Genomic DNA, 21,053 nt, shown 5'->3' on the forward strand with positions numbered 1-21,053 from the left:
ACCTTCGAGAAAACTCGGGGGGCAGTGGCGAGCCCGAATGGGAGAGATTTGTACTGGAAGTGGTCTGGTCCCACTGCAAAGCAAAGAAACCGTCTGTGTAGAGGATTGATGGGAACGTGTAGATAGGCCTCCGTGAGGTCCAGGGAGGTCAGGTATTCCCCTGGACGGAGTGCCTCTACGATGGACCTGAGGGTTTCCATTTTGAACCTGCGCAACCGGATGAACCTGTTCACATAGCGAAAGTTTAGAATGGCACGCCAGTCGCCGTTCCTCTTGGGCACGGTGAAAAAATGAGAGTAGACACCACATGAGCGCTCTGAGATGGGCACAGGTTCGATCGCTTGAATTAGGAGCAGGTGACGGATTGCCTCTTGGGTTCTTTTTAGTTTGTCCGGATTGCTTTGGGGGGGGGGGTAGGTTTGAAATCTGGACCTGGGGAAGGTGGTGAATTCTAGGAGGTAACCGGAGGAGACGACCTCCTTGGTCCACTGGTCTACGTGGTCGCCTGTCCACCGGTGGTGAAAATGTTGCAGGCGGCCCCCCGACCGGGAGGTAGTCAGGATCTGGAGGTTGGGTCATTCTGGAATTGTCTGGCCCCTCTGCCCTGTTGACGGTTGTAGGGACGAAAGGAATTATTGAAGGTGTTACGTTTGCGAAATGGCTGTTGTTGTTGATGAGATTGTTGTTGTGGGAACCAACGTTTGCCATCTCTGGGTGCCCTTGTGAGGGTGCGTTGTGTTCGGAAGGTGGAGTATGATCTGAGGGACGAAGCCGTTTGATCGGATCTGACTAATCTAGGCATGGATTTTTTGTTGCCCTTGGTTTCTACTAGAACGGCATCTAGCTCTTTTCCAAAAAGGCGTGAGCCGAAGTAGTCATATGTTGAGACCACCTGTTTGGAGTGGAAGTCGGCAGACCATGCTTTTAACCAGGCTTGTCTTCTGACCACCGTGCCAAGTGCTAGGGCTCGTGAGGTTAGCATTAGGGCGTCGAAGGTGGAGTCTGCCCAGTAGGAGACAGCCTTCAGGACTCTTTCCACACCCTCTCTTAGGCCTTGGGCTTCTGGGGGAAGCATGAGAAGAAGGCGACGTAACCACACGATGGTGGCCCTGGCCATGGTGGAAGATGGGGCGAGAGCTCTGATGGATAGGGCTAGCCTATCATGGATCCGTTTGAGGAAGACGTCAGCTCTGCGGTCTGTGGCGTCCTTCAGGTTGCCTTCCCCATCCTTAGTGACGAGACCGCCAGACTGGAGAGCCACGACTGGGGCGTCGACAAGGGGAGTTTTGATGATATTGTGAATATGCTCGGGGAGCACGTAAAGGCTTTTGAGAAATGAAGGGCAACTCTTACTAGCCTCTAAGTTAAGCCACTCTCTCTTAATTCTTCTTTCGAAGAATTCTGGCAGGGGGAATGCAGGAGGAGCCTCCTCGGACTGAGGGAGGATTCCCTTCTTCCCCTTGGGGATGCTCTTAACTGTCTTTTTAGAGGTGGAGGGGCCCTCGGGGTCCTCTGCGTCTGCGGGGTCCTGTAACTCCAAGGCCGAGATAGCCTTGGCCATAAGGGGGGCAAGATCCTCTTTTTTGAAGAGCCTAACGCACTGTTCACTGGGTTCCTCACGTGTCTCTTCGGGTTCAGAAAAATGTTCTGATGAGTCTCCTATTTCCCCATCACTGGTACCCTCCTCCTCGGGTAGATTGAGGGGATCCCTGTAGGCTGGGGTAGTGAGGGGGGTGGGGTGAGAGAGGGAGGAAGAGCTAGAGTGGTGCCTAGGTCTGTGAGCCTTCTTGGGGTGAGAGTGCTTTTTACCCTTCCGTTTGGCTTTTTTGTTCTTATCATGCTGTCTGATCTCCTCTCTCATGGCTGTTCTAAATAATCCCATTAGTGCCTCTGGGGAGGTATTGGCCCAGGAGGAAGGATCAGCGAGATTGGGAACTACTGCAGAGCAGGAGGGCCCTCCCCTCCCCATTTCCCCTCGATCTTGCCTGGGAGGAGAAGAGGCGGGAGAATCCTCGGAGAAGCGGGTATCCGCGCCTTGCTCGTTGGCGTGCGATTCGGCCACGCCCCCCCTTCCGTTTCGCGGCGTTCCAAAGCGTCCGAGCTTGGAGGACAAAACGGCTCCGTTGACTCTCCTGGGGTGCCGGACCGAGCTTCGCCATCCACGTCCCTGAGTGGGACGCTGGTGCTCTGGTGTCTCGTCTGGGCTGCGGGAGGCTCCCGGCGCGCTTTCTTGTCGGCCGGGGCTTTCGCGCCCTTTTTCCCTCCCTTAGTAGTCGCGGCCGCGGACTTGGAGGGAGCTGCACGCACCTCTTCCGAGGCTTCTGGCTGGCTGGGCTCTTGCAATCCCCGACGGGTTGCTGCCCTTGTACTCTCGGCTGCTGACTTGCCGAATGAGTCTGGGGGGGGGGAGAAGGAGCGCGCGTAAGTGCGCTGCTCGGCCATTGCGCCCTAGCCGCCTGCTGGCAATTAAGAGCTATGCGGCTGAGAGGGAGAGGAATGGAGACAAAACAGGGGTAGACAAACTTACAGCAGACAAGGAAACACGTAGGTAAGAGAAAGAGGTAGCTTGGGCTGGAGCTCCAAACAAGCGCTGCACTCCCTGCTGTAGGCAGGAAGAAGACTGGGGATCGAGGGGAGGATCCAACCCAACGCAGGAAGTGACATCAATTAAGTCCTGCCTCCCTGAGTATAGGTTGGAAAACACCCATCCAGGATGCCCGAGATCGCCTCCAGGAGAATGGCAAAAACAGTTGTGAAAGCAGCTTGAAAGTGCATTATTTTGCATGTGCGGAATGAGCCTAAGAAACCCCTAGGTACTTGAACCTGATGCTTGGTGCAGTGGTTAAGAGAAGAAACACCTAGGTACTTGAACCTGATGCTCGGTGTAGTGGTTAAGGACTCTAATCATGAGAACCAGGTTGATTCCCCACTCTCCACATGAGCAGCAGACTCTTCTGGTGAAGTGGATTTGTTTTCCCCACTCTTCCACAAGAAGCCTGCTGGGGTACCTTGGGCTAGTCACAGCTCTCTCAGAATTTTCTCAGCCCCAACTACCTCACAAGGTGTCTTGTAAGGTGATTGTAAGCTGCTTTGAGACTCCTTACAGGAGAGAAAAGTGGCATATAAAGACCAACTCTTCTTCTTCTTCTTCTTCTTCTTCTTCTTCTTCTTCTTCTTCTTCTTCTTCTTCTTCTTCTTCTTCTTCTTCTTCTTCTTCTTCTTCTTCTTCTTCTTCTTCTTCTTCTTCTTCTTCTTCTTCTTCTTCTTCTGACAAGAACACACCATGGCAGTCCAAAGTGAAACATGCAGTAAGATATATTTGCTTTAAAGAAAGGTATTTAATTTGCAAACACCATCCCTTCTGTTTTTCCATATTTACGAGGTTTATTATTAACTTTGTGGAACTTCCTCCAGTATAACACAAAGTACATGTCATTTGCCTCTATTCTGCTCATGGACTGGAATTTTTAATACTGAAACAGCACACTCTGAGGTTAGGGTTGCCAGTTTGCAGGTAGGACCTGGAGATCTCCCAGATCAGTTCTTCTGGCAGATTTGGAGGGTGGACTCTGTGGCATTAATAGGTTGTTTTATAATTCAAAATGTATTTTTAATAGTTCAGATGTTTTAGTCATTTTTTGTTTACCGCCCTGGAGCTGATCATGTGGAAAGGTGGAATAAAAATGTTTAAAATGAGTATACAAATAATACACCCCTGAGGTGCCCCCCCCCAAAAAAAATCCTGCTTTCCCTAAGATCCATATGTAACCTCAGCTTGTGGGTTCTGTGGGGCAGAACTTAGAATAGTTTGCAACAACAATTTTTAAAAACAAAATGGTTTACTTTCTTAACACATAACATTAAACATCAACATTTAACATCACACTTCAAGGTCCTGTTCAGGTTGCATTTTCAAGTCCTTAATTTACAGTCTACTGACACTGCCATGTCCAATTCTTCTTTGCAAGTGGGTTGGCTCCTGAAGACTCCAAGGGCTTGATGAACAGGATTCAACATGATGAAGGTTTCCAGGAGAACTCTCACCCATTACAACCACAAAAAGAAGCCCTGAAACAATAAACTCCAACATTTACAACATAGCAAAAATAAACTACCACCTTCCCAGTAGTTCCCAACAACATTGCAGTTACCTTAACAAGGTGTTAAGGGCTTATAGAAATCAAGGTCCAAGTCTGGTAGCCTTGTCTCCTCCAAAGAGCTCTGCAGCCTTCTGCTGCTTTGAGTCTCCACCCCTTTCTGGGTCAACCCATTCTGAGCATGGGGGTTACACATACCCCAATCCCCAGCCCAGGGTTGACAACCTTCATTGAGGCAGAGTCTTATATTTGAACTGTCTCTGTTTCCAGAAGTCCATAAGAGCCTGGCACCCTACCACATGAGGAAATGACATGTGCCCCCCATGAATACCCCATGTCCCCATGGGCAGTACGCCCCTGTTCAGGCTGGTTAGGTCACACCTCCAACTGTTCAGGCAGGGCTACTCTCATGGATTATAAGAGCGCTGATTCTATCCAATCAGAGAAAAGCTCTGCTCCACATTCTTATTTCTACTTCCACACTACAACACTTTTCTGGGAAGTGGTATGTGGGAAGTGGATGACTTCATCCTACTGATGAGAAGACGCCTTCTCCGTGAGTCCAATGTGTCATTCTCCAACAGTGGGGCTTAGTCATCCAGGCTGATTATAAATCAGAGCAGTGACAGTAGGGTGGGATACAGCAAGAAACCTTTAACTACATTTACACTTTTCATACCTTATGAGTCCTGTTGTATGACTTGCTGCAGGACTTTCTGACTGAAGGGAGATTCAATCGATTCTTGTTGGTCAAATTGATAGTGCCTCACAAATAGCCACTCAACAGAGCTCCCTGATAGGGACCCTGGTGGCAAATGTGGCAGATGTAGCCACAAAGAGCCTTTGTCCTGTTGATGTAAATACAAAATGCCCTTCTCATGTCAAGCTTGTGCCATTCCTCTTCTTTTGGGTGTTTTGGTTCCAGGCAGAAGGACATTAATGTAATGACATACTCAGGTAGAATTGGGTCCTCACTTAAGACATGAAAAAGGGATCTAACCTGAGGGTCACTGAATCATCATGGAAGGTGCAGAGCTCCTGCTTAACTGACAAAGCAGCTATCTCTGATACCCTTCAGGTCGACATTATGGTAACCAGAAAGGTCACCTTCCATGTGAGGTATTTAAGGTCAACCATTTTCAAGGGCTCAAATGATGTCCCAGTAAGTGTCTTTAACACCTTATCCAGACTCGCCGTGGGATACCTGTACTGGGGGCACAAGTTGGGCAGCTCCTTTGAGAAACTTTCTAAAAAGTTCAGTAGGCACTAATGTCCGTATCCTCTTTGCCCCAGAATTGCTGCTATTGTAGCAACCTGACTCCTTAGTGAGCTTGGTTTGAACCCCACCACCCTTCAAACAGGAGTATGACTACATTCCCATGTGAAGGTTTCAGGGGATTGACTTTTCTTTGAGATTATTGCTTAAATGTTTCCCAGGTGTAATTATAGATGCACCTGATAGACTCCCTACAATTTTGAACCATGACATCAATAACCTCATTAGGAAGCCCAATTTCCCAAGTTTAATCTTTCAAGGGTCACATCTTTTAACAGAAACCCATTTGGATCTGGGTGGAACATCATGCCCTGACTCAAAAGATCTCAAAAATTAGTACTTCTTGGTTGGGCTGGGAGGGTATTACTTGGAGCAGTTTTTAAACTTATATGTTTATTGCTTTAATGTTTTTTTGCAGAATATTGTGTGTGTGTGTTTATTTTTTTTTAAAAGCTTTCCTTTTCCACGGGTTGGCCTTACTGGTAAATAGAAACAAGATTCAGAAGAAACAAGATTCAGAAGAAATCCATCTTATGACCTTCATTTAAACCAGAACTCAATGTGATGACCAGTACTATTTCTGACATTCTGAACTTTCCTCTCTTGCATTCAATTTCCTGGAACAAGTGATGATTTCCCTAGCATATCATGCAATTTCCTCCTTTTCTTCAGTTTGTTCATTCCTTTCTTGCGCTTAATGACAGTATAGCTAGAAGGGAGAGATACATATGGACGAATCTTGGATCTGCCTGCCTTTAGCACCCTGACACTCACTGATTTCTCATCACTTTCTTCTATGCCCAAGAGCCACACTTGATGGGCTCATAAGTTCTATGGAATTAATTAGCTAGTTTTGCTTCCTTGTTGAATACTCAATGAGAAATTATTGCAGTGTTATTCATCTCCTTTGACCTTCATTTAAACACAATCAAATTCAAAGGGCTGAGACTGTTATAATAAGATGAATGAGAAAAATTAGTTAATTAGCTACTTAAAATTTTTGCTTAGAATTTTTATTTGCCACTTTTCTCCCTGAAGGGATTGAAAGTTACTTACAACAATAAAAAAGCAATAAAAACACTACACAAAAATACAAAACATTCAAAGAAACAGAATATGCAACTCGAGTGTGAAGGAGATCTAGCAATGAAGCATCTTGACTCAGTGACAAAGTGTTGAGGACAACAGTAATGGAGCACCCCACAAACAACAACCCCACCTCTGGACTTACCACAAGGAGCAGGAACCTCCAGCAGCAAGAAGGATCAGCAGAAAAGTGGCAGGAGAGTCTGAGCAACAAGAGCGAGCTTCAGCAGTTCCATGGAACAGCATGGAAGCAGCACAGCCCTAACCAGACTGCAATCAAGGAGGAAAGCCAGCAAGGCTAAAGAGCCAATTTCAGGCTGGCAGGGCAAGACAGACAGCTCACCAGCCACCAGGAGGCCATAGCGTGTCCGATTTTTTCCAAAAGGGTAGCTGAGCTCCTGTGAGGCCAAGGTAGCCTAGGCTGGAAAAGGGGGCACTCAGTTGTTTTTCACCCTCCTTACTTAAACTAACCTATTCCCTTTTCCATTTTGCATAAAGGGTTTTTTAAAAAAATAAATAATAATTTTATACAGCTTATAAAAATTAAGATTTAGTGGATTTAAACTGTTCAATACAATCTTGACTTTTTGATCAGCCTTGAATAATTGGTAAGACTAAGAGATATAGATGATATTTAATTGAGAAGACCAAGAAATTTAATTAATAATTATGTGGTGGCTTATTTAAACTTATTAGAAATTATATGCTGCATACAGTTATTAATGGGCTACAATGTTTGAGTTCATTAACTGAAATCATTCAGTCAAGATGAAAAGTTATTTTTGTAGGTTGCTACAATACTACCGGTATTTAAAAATATGAGACTTTCCAGATATTCATAAAATATTCTCAATAAATTCAAGTTTTGCATTTAAGAATAAGCTTCCATGGTATATTCTGGTCAGATTTATGCACATGAGAATCCCTGCTTAAAGTGATAGGGAAAGAAGTGCAGATCTTCTAAGACTACCAAGCTGTTGGGAATCAGGAGGGATTTTTATTTCTTTAGATAAATTTTACAAAGGAGAGAAATAAGATACTTTTGGAGAATTCAATTGACGTTGGAAGTTGCATTACCTTAAAGAGCAATAGAGCAAATTAAATAGCTTGCAGACAATTACTAGCTGAGGACACACCTAAAAATCTGGGACAGAATTTGACAGAAAATCTCCACCTAATTCCAAAGAGAATTCACCAAAATCAAAAAGAAGAAAATTGAAGACCATCAAATAAAGAAGAAAAGTTAGACCAAGTTGCAGCACTCAAGTAAAATGGACAACATGAAAATTGTTTAGATTAACCCTAGCAAATTTCCCCCTCCAAGTGAACAAAAATATTTAATCCATTTAAAAAGCAAAGTACCAATATATTTTGTATCCAAGAAACTCATATGAAGGAAAAGTTGAATATATTTTAAATAATAGGAAAATGGGCAACAAATGTGTGGCGTCAGCAAATGAATAAAAAAAAGAGTTGAAGTTTATATAAATAGTTCACATATAAATGTTGCAGAAGAACAAACAAACAGTTCATCTGAGGTTTTGCAGTTGTTTTGGAAATATGCCTAATTACATACTTGTGTCATCCATAGAATAAGTGAATACCTGCGTAGTCAAATTGATGCAAAACTTTGAGAAAGAAATATCTTTCCAACAATGGAAAACTCTGTGAACAAAAATTCACAGCCAGCCAAACATTAAGAGAAAATTGGTACAAGATGTACAAGATGGTTTATCAGTGGTACATTACCCCAAAGGATATCAAGAAGATGGACAAGCATGTTAATGGGAAATGTTGGAAATGTAAAGAAATGGATGACTCCTTTTACCATATGTGATTGGCATGTAGAAAAGTTTTTTTAAAAAATTGAGAAGATATTCATGCAGAAATACAGAAAATTAAAAAAAACAAATTAATTGACATTATCATGGAGCTGATCTAGTTTGGATCATTCCCAATGATAGGCTTTCCCGGAGAGAAGAGGTTTTTCTCCTCCCCTGGTGGCCTCGCCACCAATTGACTCTTTGGGGGCAGCCCCAAACAATATTCTCGGCCACCACTCTACTACCCCCCCCCCCTCACTTTGGACTGGGCTGTTAGTCTTTAGAATTAACTGTAACTATGATTTGATTCTATTTTCTTTTTTTCTGTTCTGTTAATTTCTATCTATTAAAAACATTAACCAAAAAACAGGGGGGGGGGGGATGATGTGCCTTCTGTAAACTAGATGGGTTAACATCAATAGCATTATTTTGCTATCATTTTAAAATATGGATGTTTGTTGGGCATTATACATCACATCCTTGAGCTTATTATGCAGAACTTGCATCTAGCTGAAATCAGGCATCTGCTGTTGCTATATTAGCCAATAGCCAATTAAAATAAAATTGTACAAGTATGAAAAACTTGCATAAATCCCTGTGTATTTTGATTCACTGCTTGGCCTAACATGCTACTACGAGTTGCTGTTTGTGTTGGCCCTTCACTACTGCAGTAAAATTTGAGTATTTAAATATAGTAAAGATAGTATCCCACGTTACAGAATGATTGCAAGGATTATCAAAGCAATATATGTGACATACGTAGAGCTTAACAAAAATGTATGGGTGGAGCTTCATCTGTGACCTGAGCTGCAGAGAATAAATAGGAACCTCCATTTTATCTCTTTGCTAGAGTAAATGCAAACATACAAGATGAAGCACCTGGAAAATGAAATTAAGGCACAATGCCACAACAGATCACTAAACAAGGTAAGTGTGATTCAGAAAGATTAGCGCTTGAAAAAATCTTCTAATGAACAGCATTGTTAAAAAGAATCCCTCTATTTCTGAAATATTATCTCCTCAGAGGGAAGTGAAATTGGGGGGTGAGTTACTGAGTTCAGTTTACTTCGTCGTTGAAAGTTATTTGCACAGAAAGTAGATATTTTTCCCTATAGCTAAGAGTTTGGTGACTTGTGCTCTCTTTATGCATTTATGTACAAATGTACAATAAATGGTGAATGCACCCCCGCAGCACATGAATCAAAACTAAGGGGAAAAGTAAAGACCATGCAAGTATCCAGGTACTCATTGAAGAAATTAATACTTTTAATTATGTATGATAGATACCAAATTCACTCTAAAGAAACCCAGAGGGGCTGAGTAGAGTATTGAACAAACTGTCTGTTTTTAATGAAAATGAACATCTATTAATTAAACATCAAAAACCCAACGTGATGACTTTTGAGAATCATCCCAAGACTGGGATTTGGATACTGAAAAAGAATAAAACAAGTAAATAACTAAGTATCTAGGGGTTGTTTTGCAGGCTTCAGGATTAAAGTAGCTCATAGAAATTACCTGGCCTAGAGCGGTGAGTGGTCAGCACATACCATAATAAAGTTTCTTTGTTCATAGGGGAGAGCTTTACATACAAACCTCCCTTAAGAGCTACCAGGCTATAACCCTGGCATAACTTTTGTATGGTACTCACCAGGGTCCAACCTAAATTTGAAAGAGCTGCGCTTCAAGTATTGCCATGTATGTCCAACTACATAATTTACCTTGAAACAAGTATGTTGAGAGTAGAAGAAAGGGTCTATTTAACAACTCTCTATCAATGGCTTAAGATACATTTAAACGGATAAGGACTTCTTGCTTTGATTCTACAAGATAGCTTCCAATGAATCAAGTTGGCTCATTCCGCACATGCAGAATAATGCACTTTCAAACTGCTTTCAGTGCTCTTTGAAGCTGTGCGGAATGGCAAAAACCACTTGCAAACAGTGGTGAAAGTGGTTTGAAAACGCATTATTTTGCGTGTGCGGAAGGGGCCAAGGTGTCTTTAGAGGTGGGAAACTATCTGGAGAGAATAGGTTTCTTTCCCCAGACCTTCTTGGAGCTGGGTAGAACACAAGCAAAATAGATTACTAAATGGAGGGTGGTAGACATCAAGCATCAGACCAACTTTTCAAAGGTACTAACTTTAGTCCCCAACAATCACCAGATGTATTTTTGCCCCAGCTGCCTAACTCTCGAAATTAATAACCATGGAAGAGCATTTACTTTAGCCAGATGCTCTGCTCTGCTGTCAGCAGTTCTAGATGGCAGATATAAAAAGATTCCCCTGTCAGAGAGGAACTGTCCATGCATACTAGGGGAAGTGGAATCCCAGGAGCGTGTTTTCGTCCACTGCCCTTTCTAAAATGGGATGTGAGCTAAGATTATATATCCTTTGGCTTTGTGATGAAAATCCACAGATTTCAAGGCATGTTTCCAACTATTGGGCTTTTGTATATAAAGTTGTCAAATGGATAATGATAAAGACATTAATTGTACCTAAATTTTAATTTTAGACTGAAATGGTTATTTTAGCTTAAGAGTAATTTTAGTCAAATAAGGAAATTTTAAGAGTTTAATAGTTTTGTTTTAAAACCCTTTTAAAATTAAATTTGAAACTGGTTTGCTGAAATTTTGAGGATTTGAATGTATGTGTGTTTAAAAGAATCTGGTCAATGATTGCAATAAATTGATTGGTTGATTCACCAAGTGCAAGGTTTTCAAATTAAATATTAGGATTCCCTAAATTACTTACAGCCCTATCCAAAGGGAGGGGCTAATCCACTGCTGGAGGAGGCGTGGGGCCGTGCCAGCAAATTTGCCCTTCCTGGGTCCTTGCCCCAGGGGAAAGATGGATCTGTCAATAGGTGGCCGCAGAGGCCCTCTACGGTGGTTGAATGTGGCACTGATCACCACGTCAGCATTCTTGCACTCCTTCAGCTGATCCTGGCATAGCGGAGACAGTCCAGAGGCGTGGCTGGGGTAGGAGCCAACACTAGTCGGTTTACCTGGCCATTTCCGCAACAGTGCCAGCACCTGGGCCCTTGGACTTACACTTTTTTGTGTTTGGATGGGGCTACCCATGTTTTTCAAGGTGTTCACAATGCAGTTAGTCTATTTGTCAGAAATGTGGATTTTTATGCAAAAGTTGTAAATGGCCCCTTCCGCACACGCAAAATAATGCATTTTTTATTTTTTATTTATTTATTTATACTTTGGGCTTCTAGACCGCCCCATCCCCGAGGGGCTCTGGGCGGTGTACAGCAGATAATAAATACAATTTTAAAACATCATAAATAGGCTAAAACTTATAAAAGTAGCGAAAACTAGCTAAACATTAGCATTTAAATGTAAAATAAATATAGGCATAGGTGTAGGTGGCGCCCGGTGCCTAATATTAAATTCTTCCACCCCCAGGGAGAACGGTAGGTCTAGATAGATGTTATAGGCCCAGATTTTCAAACCAGTTTCATAATTGTTTGCAAGTGGATTTTGCTATTCCGCACAGCTTCAAAGAGCACTGAAAGCAGTTTGAAAGTGCATTATTCTTTTGGAAGGGGGAAAAGTGGGACATAATTACAGTGCAAAAATAAATAATGCTGTAAGGGCACTTTTAGCAATGCAGAATAATGCACTTTCAATCCACTTTCAATACACTTTGCAGCTGGATTTTACTGTGCAAAATAGCAAAATCCACTTGCAAACAATTGTTAAAGTGCATTGAAAGTGGACTGAAATTGCATTATTCTGCATGTGCAAAAGTGCCCTAAGACTTTGCGCTCTTGGCCTTTTCAGTAACTTTGTATTTTGCTGAATACAGAATGCAATCGGCCCTGCATCGGCAGACACCCACCCCACCCTGGCTTCTGTTGATTCTCCCATCAATGAAGTGGTCGGCAAATATAAGACCATTCTTGTTACCACAGAAGATAAGATCACAAAGATAATGCTGAATCGTTTGGACAAGAAAAATGCTATCAATCTTGTGGTGAGTAAAGCAAGCAAAAGCTGCTGGTTACAGAACCCAGCATCATTGCATTATGCTTCAAGTACCAACACAGCACAGCTAGACTTGAAATTAATAGCAGGCATGTGGCTCCAGTTAAATCAGCTAGAGCAGTGGTGGCGAACCTTTGGCACTCCAGATGTTACGGACTACAATTCCCATCAGCCCCTACAATTGGCCATGCTGGCAGGGGCTGATGGGAATTGTAGTCCTGCTTATCTGGAATTATGCTCAAGGTACCTCACCATGAAAACTAGAAGGGCCTGCCACACAGACATCCATTTTCTAGCAAAAAATGTTCTCCAAGATGCTACTGATTTCATTTAGTTTTCTCAGTAATTGCCTCTCACATTTTTTTAAAGTAAGAACCTTGTAATGATTTTGATCCCTGATTTAGGCATATTTTGAAAGACCCAGTTGCCCCCTTATGCTGGTGGAGCCGCCAGCGGAGATGCACCACGATTTTCGTGGAGGATCTCTACTCCTCACTATGGAGGATTTTCGCCTTAAAAAAACTTTTTAGGGCTGCACCACCACCACCACCCCCCCCCCCCCGATAGCTCTTGATTGGGCTGTTAATGTGTTTTAGCCAAATACATTTGATCACTGATAGGTTGATTGGCTTGAATTTTGAACTTTGCACCTATAAAAAGATTTTATCACAGATTTCGAGAAGAAGGTGTGTTTTTTTCCCACAAGCATTGGCATGCTTTCTCAAACTTTTGTACACAAAGGTGTCACTTGAACTCATAAAAACCCACCTCTCTCTTTTGGTTTAATCATTGACAGAGTTGTTACATTGATAATGTGGGTGGCCGGAATTGCATGGTGTTTTGGTTAAGAGCAGGTGGATTCTAATCTGGAGAATCGGGTTTGATTCTCCATTCCTCCACCTGAGTAGCAGAGGCTTATCTGGTGAACCAGATGTGTTTCCACACTCCTACATTCCTCCTGGGTGACCTTGGGCTAGTCACAGTTCTTCAGAACTCTCTCAGCCCCACCTACCTCACAGGGTGTCTGTTGTGGGGAGAAGAAGAGAAAAGGAGCTTGTAAGCCACCTTGAGTCTCCTTAAAAGAAAGAAAGGTGGGATATAAATCCAAACTCTTCTTCTTCTAAATGATTGTCGGCATGCCAGTGGATAGAGATTTGAGTGACCCATCTTCTTGACGTCAGTGTTGCATGGTGGCTTGATACCATGGGAATTATGTTTTTGGTGGCTATGAAGCTGCAGAAGTAAAATATAAATTAGGTCTATTTATACACAGAGAAGTAGACTCAAGTATCTTGGTAGAACCAAGGCATGTGAAAAAATACATGGGGATTTTGCTGCCTTTACAGGCAAGGATACGTTGATTCAGCTAACAGCCTCAGAATCAATGACATTTGAAACAAACTGGCCAGCAATTTGGATTCTGCCACTCCCTTGCTCTGAAGCCATAACATCTTGGAAAATCAATAGGCCCTTAATTAGAATATTTTAGCAGGTTTTTAAATAATCTGTCAACTGTACCTTTTTATTGAAACAATTGCAGCTCTTTCCTAGACAAGACTAGAAGTGAAAATAAAAAGATGCTTTTAAAATTTGGGTCACAATTTAGTATTTTTACATATATCAGTATGCATATATGTGCATATATACATTGTGAAACTGTCTACCACAATGAGAATCCCTCTGTAACCTCTTTTATTTCATTTCCAGTTCACGTACTGTAACCTCCCAAGAACAGACCAAATGGTCATTATTGATGTAATAGAATTAGCATTTCTGTAGTTAATTTGTTTAATGCTTTTTCATAAATGCCCCCAATAATGCAAAATGGAAAGCTACTATCATCAGAGGACAGTATAATGAGAGTTAGACAAGATGGGAGACAAAATTTATTCTAAATTGCTGTTTTTATCCCAATGGCCATGCTTTCCATCCGATTTCTCTTGGTTTTAGAGCACAGTTCTAATGTCCCCAAATCATGGCTGCTTTCACCTTCAGAAGTGCCTCAGAGACTGTAAGAAGATTTTATATCTTCCCTTTATGAGCATTACATACGCTGGCGGCCATCCATTTCTGACTGTATTTATAAACACATTAATTTCAGAGCTGATTGAATAGGGCTCGGACTAAGGGAAGTAAATGATCACCAGATAATTATAATCTAGGCAATCATTTTAGAGATTTCAGGGAGCCAAATTCTGCCATTAGTCTCCAATATGATGTCAAAGATGTGGTGTCACTTGTTATTTGTGTTGAGATCGAGGGCCGTTGTGATTTGTTGGAGAGTAAAATAGTTCAAACTAAATTCCATTGATCACTTTTGGTCCCTGGGAAGACACGATGCTCTTGCTAGTCTGCTGCTTCTATTAGAAAGTGATCTGTGTTCTGCTCCTTGCTAAAATAAATCTTATTATGTTAAAATACTGGTTGAAGTTACAATTCATGGACTATTCCAGGCTTCACAATTGGCTCATTCCGCACATGCAGAATAATGCACTTTCAAACTGCTTTCAGTGCTCTTTGAAGCTGTGTGGAATAGCAAAATCCACTTGCAAACAGTTGTGAAAGTGGTTTGAAAACACATTATTTTGCGTGTGCGGAAGGGGCCAATGTGTGTTTAAAGGAATGAGTCTTTTTACTACATAATAATTTTTGGCTGTCTCAGATCCACAAACTATGAAGGAGATGCAAATCAAGTATCCAGGATGCAAAACAAGGATCTTGTATTTTTTCTTTTGAAGCAGTTCCTAAAGTCCCCAAATTTGCTTATTAGAAAGGAAACTTCACAGTTAAAGCAAACATTTAATGTCAATGGAATGTAGGAATGTGTCAGAATAATTCAGTGAAAAGTCTTGCCCGGGTGGTCTCGAGGCAGTAGAAAACCTATGTGTAAAGTAAAGTGCTGTCAAGTTGCAGCTGACTGATGACAACTCCAGCAAGGGGCTTTCAAGGCAAGTGAGAAGCAGAGGTGGTTTACCATTGCATAAGCATAAGCATAAGCATTTTATTGTCATTGTGCACGCACAACGAAATTTACAGCAGCATTCCTCGATGCACACAATTTCAGACTCATACCCCATCCTCACTTTCCCCTTCCTCCACCCATCCCTACACAGCCCCAAACACATCAACACAAAGCCGCGGAGTTTAGCATAGCCACAGCTCTAGAGTAGAAGCTGTCTCTAAGCCTCTTTGTCCTAGTTTTGATAGACCTGTATCGTCTGCCGGATGGTAACAGTTCAAAAAGAGAGTGTTCTGGATGAGACGGGTCTCTCAGAATATTTTGGGCTTTTTTTAGGATTCGGGAAATATAGAGTTCTTCCAAGGAGGGGAGAGGGCAGCCGATAATCCTCTGTGCAGTAGTGATCACCCTTTGGAGCGCCTTCCTATCTGCCACTGTGCAACTGGAGAACCATACACAGATGCAGTAGGCTAAGACACTCTCTCTTCCTCTTTGATGGTCTCCCTTTTAAATATTGACCCTGCTTAGCATCTAAGATCTGATGAGGTTGGGCATGCCAGCTTACTCCGAGTTGAGAAGCTTCGACAAGCATAAACCTCTTGGAAGGTTTCTTCCTTGATGTGAGGCCGGGTTGGCAATTTCCCCAAATGTTGGGTGCATTTTTTTCTTGAATGACAGTTGTCGACATGGACTGCACAATATTCAGAACAAACTGCAAACACTATGAGAGACTCTGTTCAGTTCACTCTGTTAAGCTGTGACAAATTGGTTTGTCTTGACAAGGGCCAAACTACTGTTCTTCTGATATATGATTATGTTTGTAATGCTGTGACAGCTTTGGTTGTGTAATAAAATTTGACTGACTGACTGAAAGAGATCGCATGTGTCAGTTCTGAAAAGAAATGCCCCAGAGTGAAAGGATAACTTGAGTATTTGAAAGATATAAATGCTAAATATTATTACAATCACATCTCAATATTCTAGATATCAATGTTCCATAATATATTATGTGGGTGCTCAAATCCTTGCTGTTGCCTATTCACTAGCCTGATCATTCCTAAACTGCATTTGCTGTGGCACAGCGAAGCCCAATTCATACTTACCATCAGTGCCTCTTTCCACACAACACAAATGTTTTTAGTAGGAAAATAAAATGTTTCCTGCAGCAGTACTGCATGGTTTTTACCCCAAAAACGTTTTGGAAATGTTTTATTTCAGCCTCAAACTGTTTTATTTGGATATGGTAAACTAGCGATCTTTTTCCACAAAATGTTTTCAATATGTTTCCTGCTTGCCTGTGCAGAGAAACAGGAAACGTTTTATTTCTCCCGCCTGAATTTGAAGCTCCACTTTTGTTTCTCTGCCGCCCACCATTTTCTGCCGCTTCATAGATTCTCTGGCTGTCTGCCATTTGCTGACGTTTCCCATGGATGTTTTCTCCTCTGGCATCATGGCTGCCTGCCATTTCTGTTGCTGTACCCAAATAAATGCAGTCTTGGCTGCAGATTGTGCAAATAACAGAGGAATAAAGAAATTTCATTAGTGATTCCTCAGAATGTTTTTGTTCATGTTCTATGACATTTAGATAGTAATATATAACGGTTCTCTCCTCCCACCACTCTCCCATTTCTCCTTTTGTCTAGATGTATGAAGAAATTATGCAAGCTCTTGATAAGGCCTCCAAGGATGATTGTACTCTAACTGTTATAACAGGTATTTGGACTCTTGAGAGTTCTGTGCGGAGGTTTGTTTTCAGAGGCCAAAAGTGTATCGTGAATAGAAAGGCTGAGCATTTGCCCAGTATAATGGAATAGAATCTTTCACAGCCAAAAATCTGCCTAGATTTCCTGGAGAATTCAGACTTCTGTCATTAAAATAGGGCATGTGCTTCTAGCTTTTATGGTTGGGGAGAAATGCTTGAAACTGTAAATGCTAAAACCCCATGAACTAAATTGGCTTCTTGGTCGAACAAGGCAGGGCCTTCTAAGGCCTTTTCAAGGGTGCGTAATAGCAGCACACATTCTATGTTCTCCAATTTGTGCAAATGGGGCAATCTTCTATGAGCTTTGGTATGTGAGAACAGAACCCTGGATTTTTGAGGGAACATATTTGCACAAATCATAGCCAAATCTGTGTGGAAAATGCACACACTGCTCCATTTACACAAAATCACTCCCACAAATAACAAGAGGTTCATGTGTAAAATGCAGTCTTATTGGATGTGGAGGGAGTCCCAAAATCAAATGTCTAAAAAAGGGTGCTAGCCTTTCCTTGTAGCTCCTGCATCTAAGGAATCAGGAATGAGACATGGCAAACTCTTTTCATTGGTTCTTAAATAAAAAAGGACTGTGATCTACTCATGGTGAAGTATGAGGAGATATGAGTTTCACCTATTGGCTACAGATTGTCAGTTCTTTATTAAGATTATCATTATCTATAACAATGACTATAAAAATTATTAAGATTATCATTATCTATAAAAATGACTATAGAAATAAAAGAGAGATTATAAGTGGTGTAGTGGTTAAAAGCAGGTGGATTCTAATCTGGAGAACCAGGTTTGATTCCCCACTCCTCCACCTGAGTAGCAGAGGCTTATCTGGTGAACCAGATGTGTTTCTGCATGCCTATATTCCTGCTGAGTGACCCTGGGCTAGTCAAAGTTCTTTGGAACTCTCTCAGCCCCACCTACCTCACAAGGCATCTGTTGTGAAAAGAGGAAGGGAAGGAGTTTCTAAGCCACCTTGAGTCTCCTTACAGGAGAGAAAGGTGGAGTATAAATCCAAACTCATCCTCTTCTTCTTCGTTGTCTTAAGTCAAATTGTAACACTGGAATTAGCTCAATGAGTTTGCGTTAGCAAATTGATCTTTTGAAAAAAAAAACCTGTCTTTTTGTTGGGAATTATGGAAGATGACTTTCCTAAGCAATATAGAATTCTGTGTGTAGATATGATGACTGCAACAAGGACTTTATATGCACAAAAATGGAGAGACAATACGATACCAGAAAAAGAGTACTAGATGCTGAAAGCTACAGAATATTCCGAAATGGCAAAGCTGAATAGGCATAGCTGCCACGGGAACATCTGGGGACAAGCCACGGGAAGGAGGAGGGGCGTAGCTGGGCCTGGACGCAACGTGCGGCCCTGCCCCCAAAAGTTCCCCAGCCAGTCCCAGGGAGTCGGCCAGGGGCTTTCCCCCAGTTTGGAGCCGGCTGGGCTGCGGCCCCACCTCCAAAAGCTCCTTAGCCAGTCCCAGTTATTCAAATAGAGGAGTGACAGGATTTGAAATCTAAAGAAAACAATAGATGTAAACACTAGAATATTTTAAAATAACTATTGAACTAATGTTTTAACTATATGCACAACCTAGGCCCATGGTGGCGAACCTATGGCACTTCAGATGTCCAATTGGCCATGCTAGCAGGGGCTGATGGAAATTGTAGTCCATGAACATCTGGAGTGCCATAGGTTCGCCACCATGGACCTAGGCCCTTTCTGCACAGCAAATGTATAGCAGGTTGCAATTGGGATAAAGTAACCTTTTTCCTGTTTTCCCGTTCACGTGCATTCATGCAGGCTGCGATCGGAGCCCACAGAAACAATGCGGATTGTGGTCCTGCCATATCTATCTATCCAGAGATATTTGTACTATAATTCTCACTGTGAAAAATCAGTATGCTGAAATTAAATATTATTTTTGGATTCTTGTTAAGGTGGGATTGTGGTTGTTGTTGTAGGACGTGGTGATTACTTCAGTAGTGGGAATGATTTCAACAGTTTTGCTGAAAATGTAGATGAGATAATGAAAGATGGTGGAAAGTTGCTGGCGTAAGTAGGAATTTCTAATTATTTTCTCTTTATTAAATGCTTGATTTACAGAAAGACACAATCCAGATTGTAACTGAGCTCATATGTAAACAATCTACGGTTCCTTTAAGAATCACACGTTGGTGGTACAAAGTGATGTCAAGTTGTAGCAAACTTATGGCAACCCCATCAGATTCTCAAGGCAAGAGATGGAGAGAGGTGGTTTGCTATTGCTTAGCAGGCCTGGACTTTCTTGGTGGTCTCCAATTCAAGTACTAACCACAGCAGCCCATGCTTAGCTTTCAAGATCTGATGAGCTCAGGCTAGCTGGGGCCATTCAGGTCAGGGAACACACAATACCACACACTATTTTTTAAACTGAGTGACAGAACTTTCTGTTTCCTTTGCAGAACATTTATGGAGAAAGTGAGGTTGTATATGTAGTTTCAGGTGTCGATAACTGGAAGAAAGGCTCCAGTCCCACACTTCTTTAATTCTGCAAATGTAAAATAGTTGTTGGGAGGGCATTTTTATAACACTAATAGCGAACAGGACTGCAGTCTATGCCACAATACATGCTATTCCATCACGATCTTACAGCCGTGTTTTCATTTTTTCTGTGATTCCATGTTCTGCATTCCTTGACATAGCAGGTCTGATACTTTTTTTTGCACTTTTTGAGTTTTTGTAACTCTAGTCCTGATGCATTGCTTTAGAGATCACTCATGCTATTTGATTACATTGCTTTATACCATGTAATCCACCTTGAGTTTCGAGTAGAAAATAGGGCCATAAAATTAGTAAATAGTGATGGGTTGTCAAGAAGATTGTCTTCTGTTTCTTGATTTGAAATGTCATTGCTTCAGGCATGAGTGTGGGAAGGAAAGGAGAGCCAGCTGGAGACAGTTTCAGCTGGTAAAATGAGTTAATTGCTTGTAAAAGAATAGTCTTGTCATTCCATGGGGCAGGTGTAAAATCTGTCAGCCTGAAATCAGAGTTTACACTCTGTTCCACAGAAAGATAATAGCAGAGTTGTTTATTCTTCCACCATGGAACAAAGCATGTCAGACCTTCTTTGTTGTAGTATGCTCTGCCTGGATCCTATTGCCTACCTAGCCCTGCTCCCTACATTCACTATAAATGCCCTTGTATCAAAGTATCATGTTCAATAATGCACAAAATAATGGGTTTTGACAAAAATCTAATTCTCATATCCATTCAAGACTATATTCTAAGGCAGAAGCATACAATTTTCTCAACCATTGCATCTCAACTGACTACACTATTATCTTTCTGTGGAACAGAGTATAGTTGTTCACCTACCCCAGTGGGAGGGGGGAAGAGCGATCAACGTGGGCACCTCTTACGAGTTGCTGAGCCATGTGTAATAAAATCGGGTCATTAGTCATCGCACCTGGAAAAGAAGGTTGTGATTGGCCCTAGGTTCTCCTTTCTTTCACTAATGCATGCTTGGACTGTGACTCCATCTCCCGCTGGCTTCTCCCCCTGCCCCATATCTGGCTCCACTTTCTTCTCCCTTCCCCTAGTGCACAGCTGTCAAACTTGTGCTCCTCCAGATGTTATGGACTACAGTTCCCATCGTCCCCTGCCAGCATCATGCTGGCAGGGGATGATGGGAACTGTAGTCCATAACATCTGGAGGGCTGTGAGTTTTACACCTATGCCCTAGTGCCAGGGGATGATGGGAACTGTAGTCCATAACATCTGGAGGGCCGTGAGTTTGACACCTATGCCCTAGTGCTTCTCCTCTGGTTATGGTGGCTTCCACGACCATTTTGAGCACCATTTTGGATTAGTATGACAACCTAACATGTTGCCCAAATAACAGGTACCAGTTGTTCCCCAGTATCTGTGCTGTTATCATTTTAAAGTTTGTTACCAAGTCAGTTTTCCTCTTTTTAAAACAATTTCAGTTTTTGTAAAACGCAACCATGGCTGGACTTCTTTTGAGAAGTTTTGATCCAGACAGGGACCCAGCCCTGAGCT

General features: G+C 42.1%; 1 protein-coding gene across 1 annotated transcript in view; it reads left to right on the forward strand.

Moving 5' to 3' along the window:
- Positions 1-9,152: 9,152 nt before the first annotated feature.
- ECI2 (enoyl-CoA delta isomerase 2) overlaps positions 9,153-21,053 on the forward strand; it is a 40,109-nt gene continuing 28,208 nt past the window's right edge. The window contains exons 1-4 of the mRNA XM_048508523.1: positions 9,153-9,209; positions 12,100-12,267; positions 16,881-16,950; positions 18,977-19,067. Of these exons, the coding sequence (XP_048364480.1) occupies positions 9,153-9,209; positions 12,100-12,267; positions 16,881-16,950; positions 18,977-19,067 (386 nt within the window). The remainder of the gene's footprint in view (positions 9,210-12,099; positions 12,268-16,880; positions 16,951-18,976; positions 19,068-21,053) is intronic.

The sequence above is a fragment of the Sphaerodactylus townsendi genome, linkage group LG09, assembly GCF_021028975.2.
Source record: "Sphaerodactylus townsendi isolate TG3544 linkage group LG09, MPM_Stown_v2.3, whole genome shotgun sequence".
Classification (NCBI taxonomy): domain Eukaryota; kingdom Metazoa; phylum Chordata; class Lepidosauria; order Squamata; family Sphaerodactylidae; genus Sphaerodactylus; species Sphaerodactylus townsendi.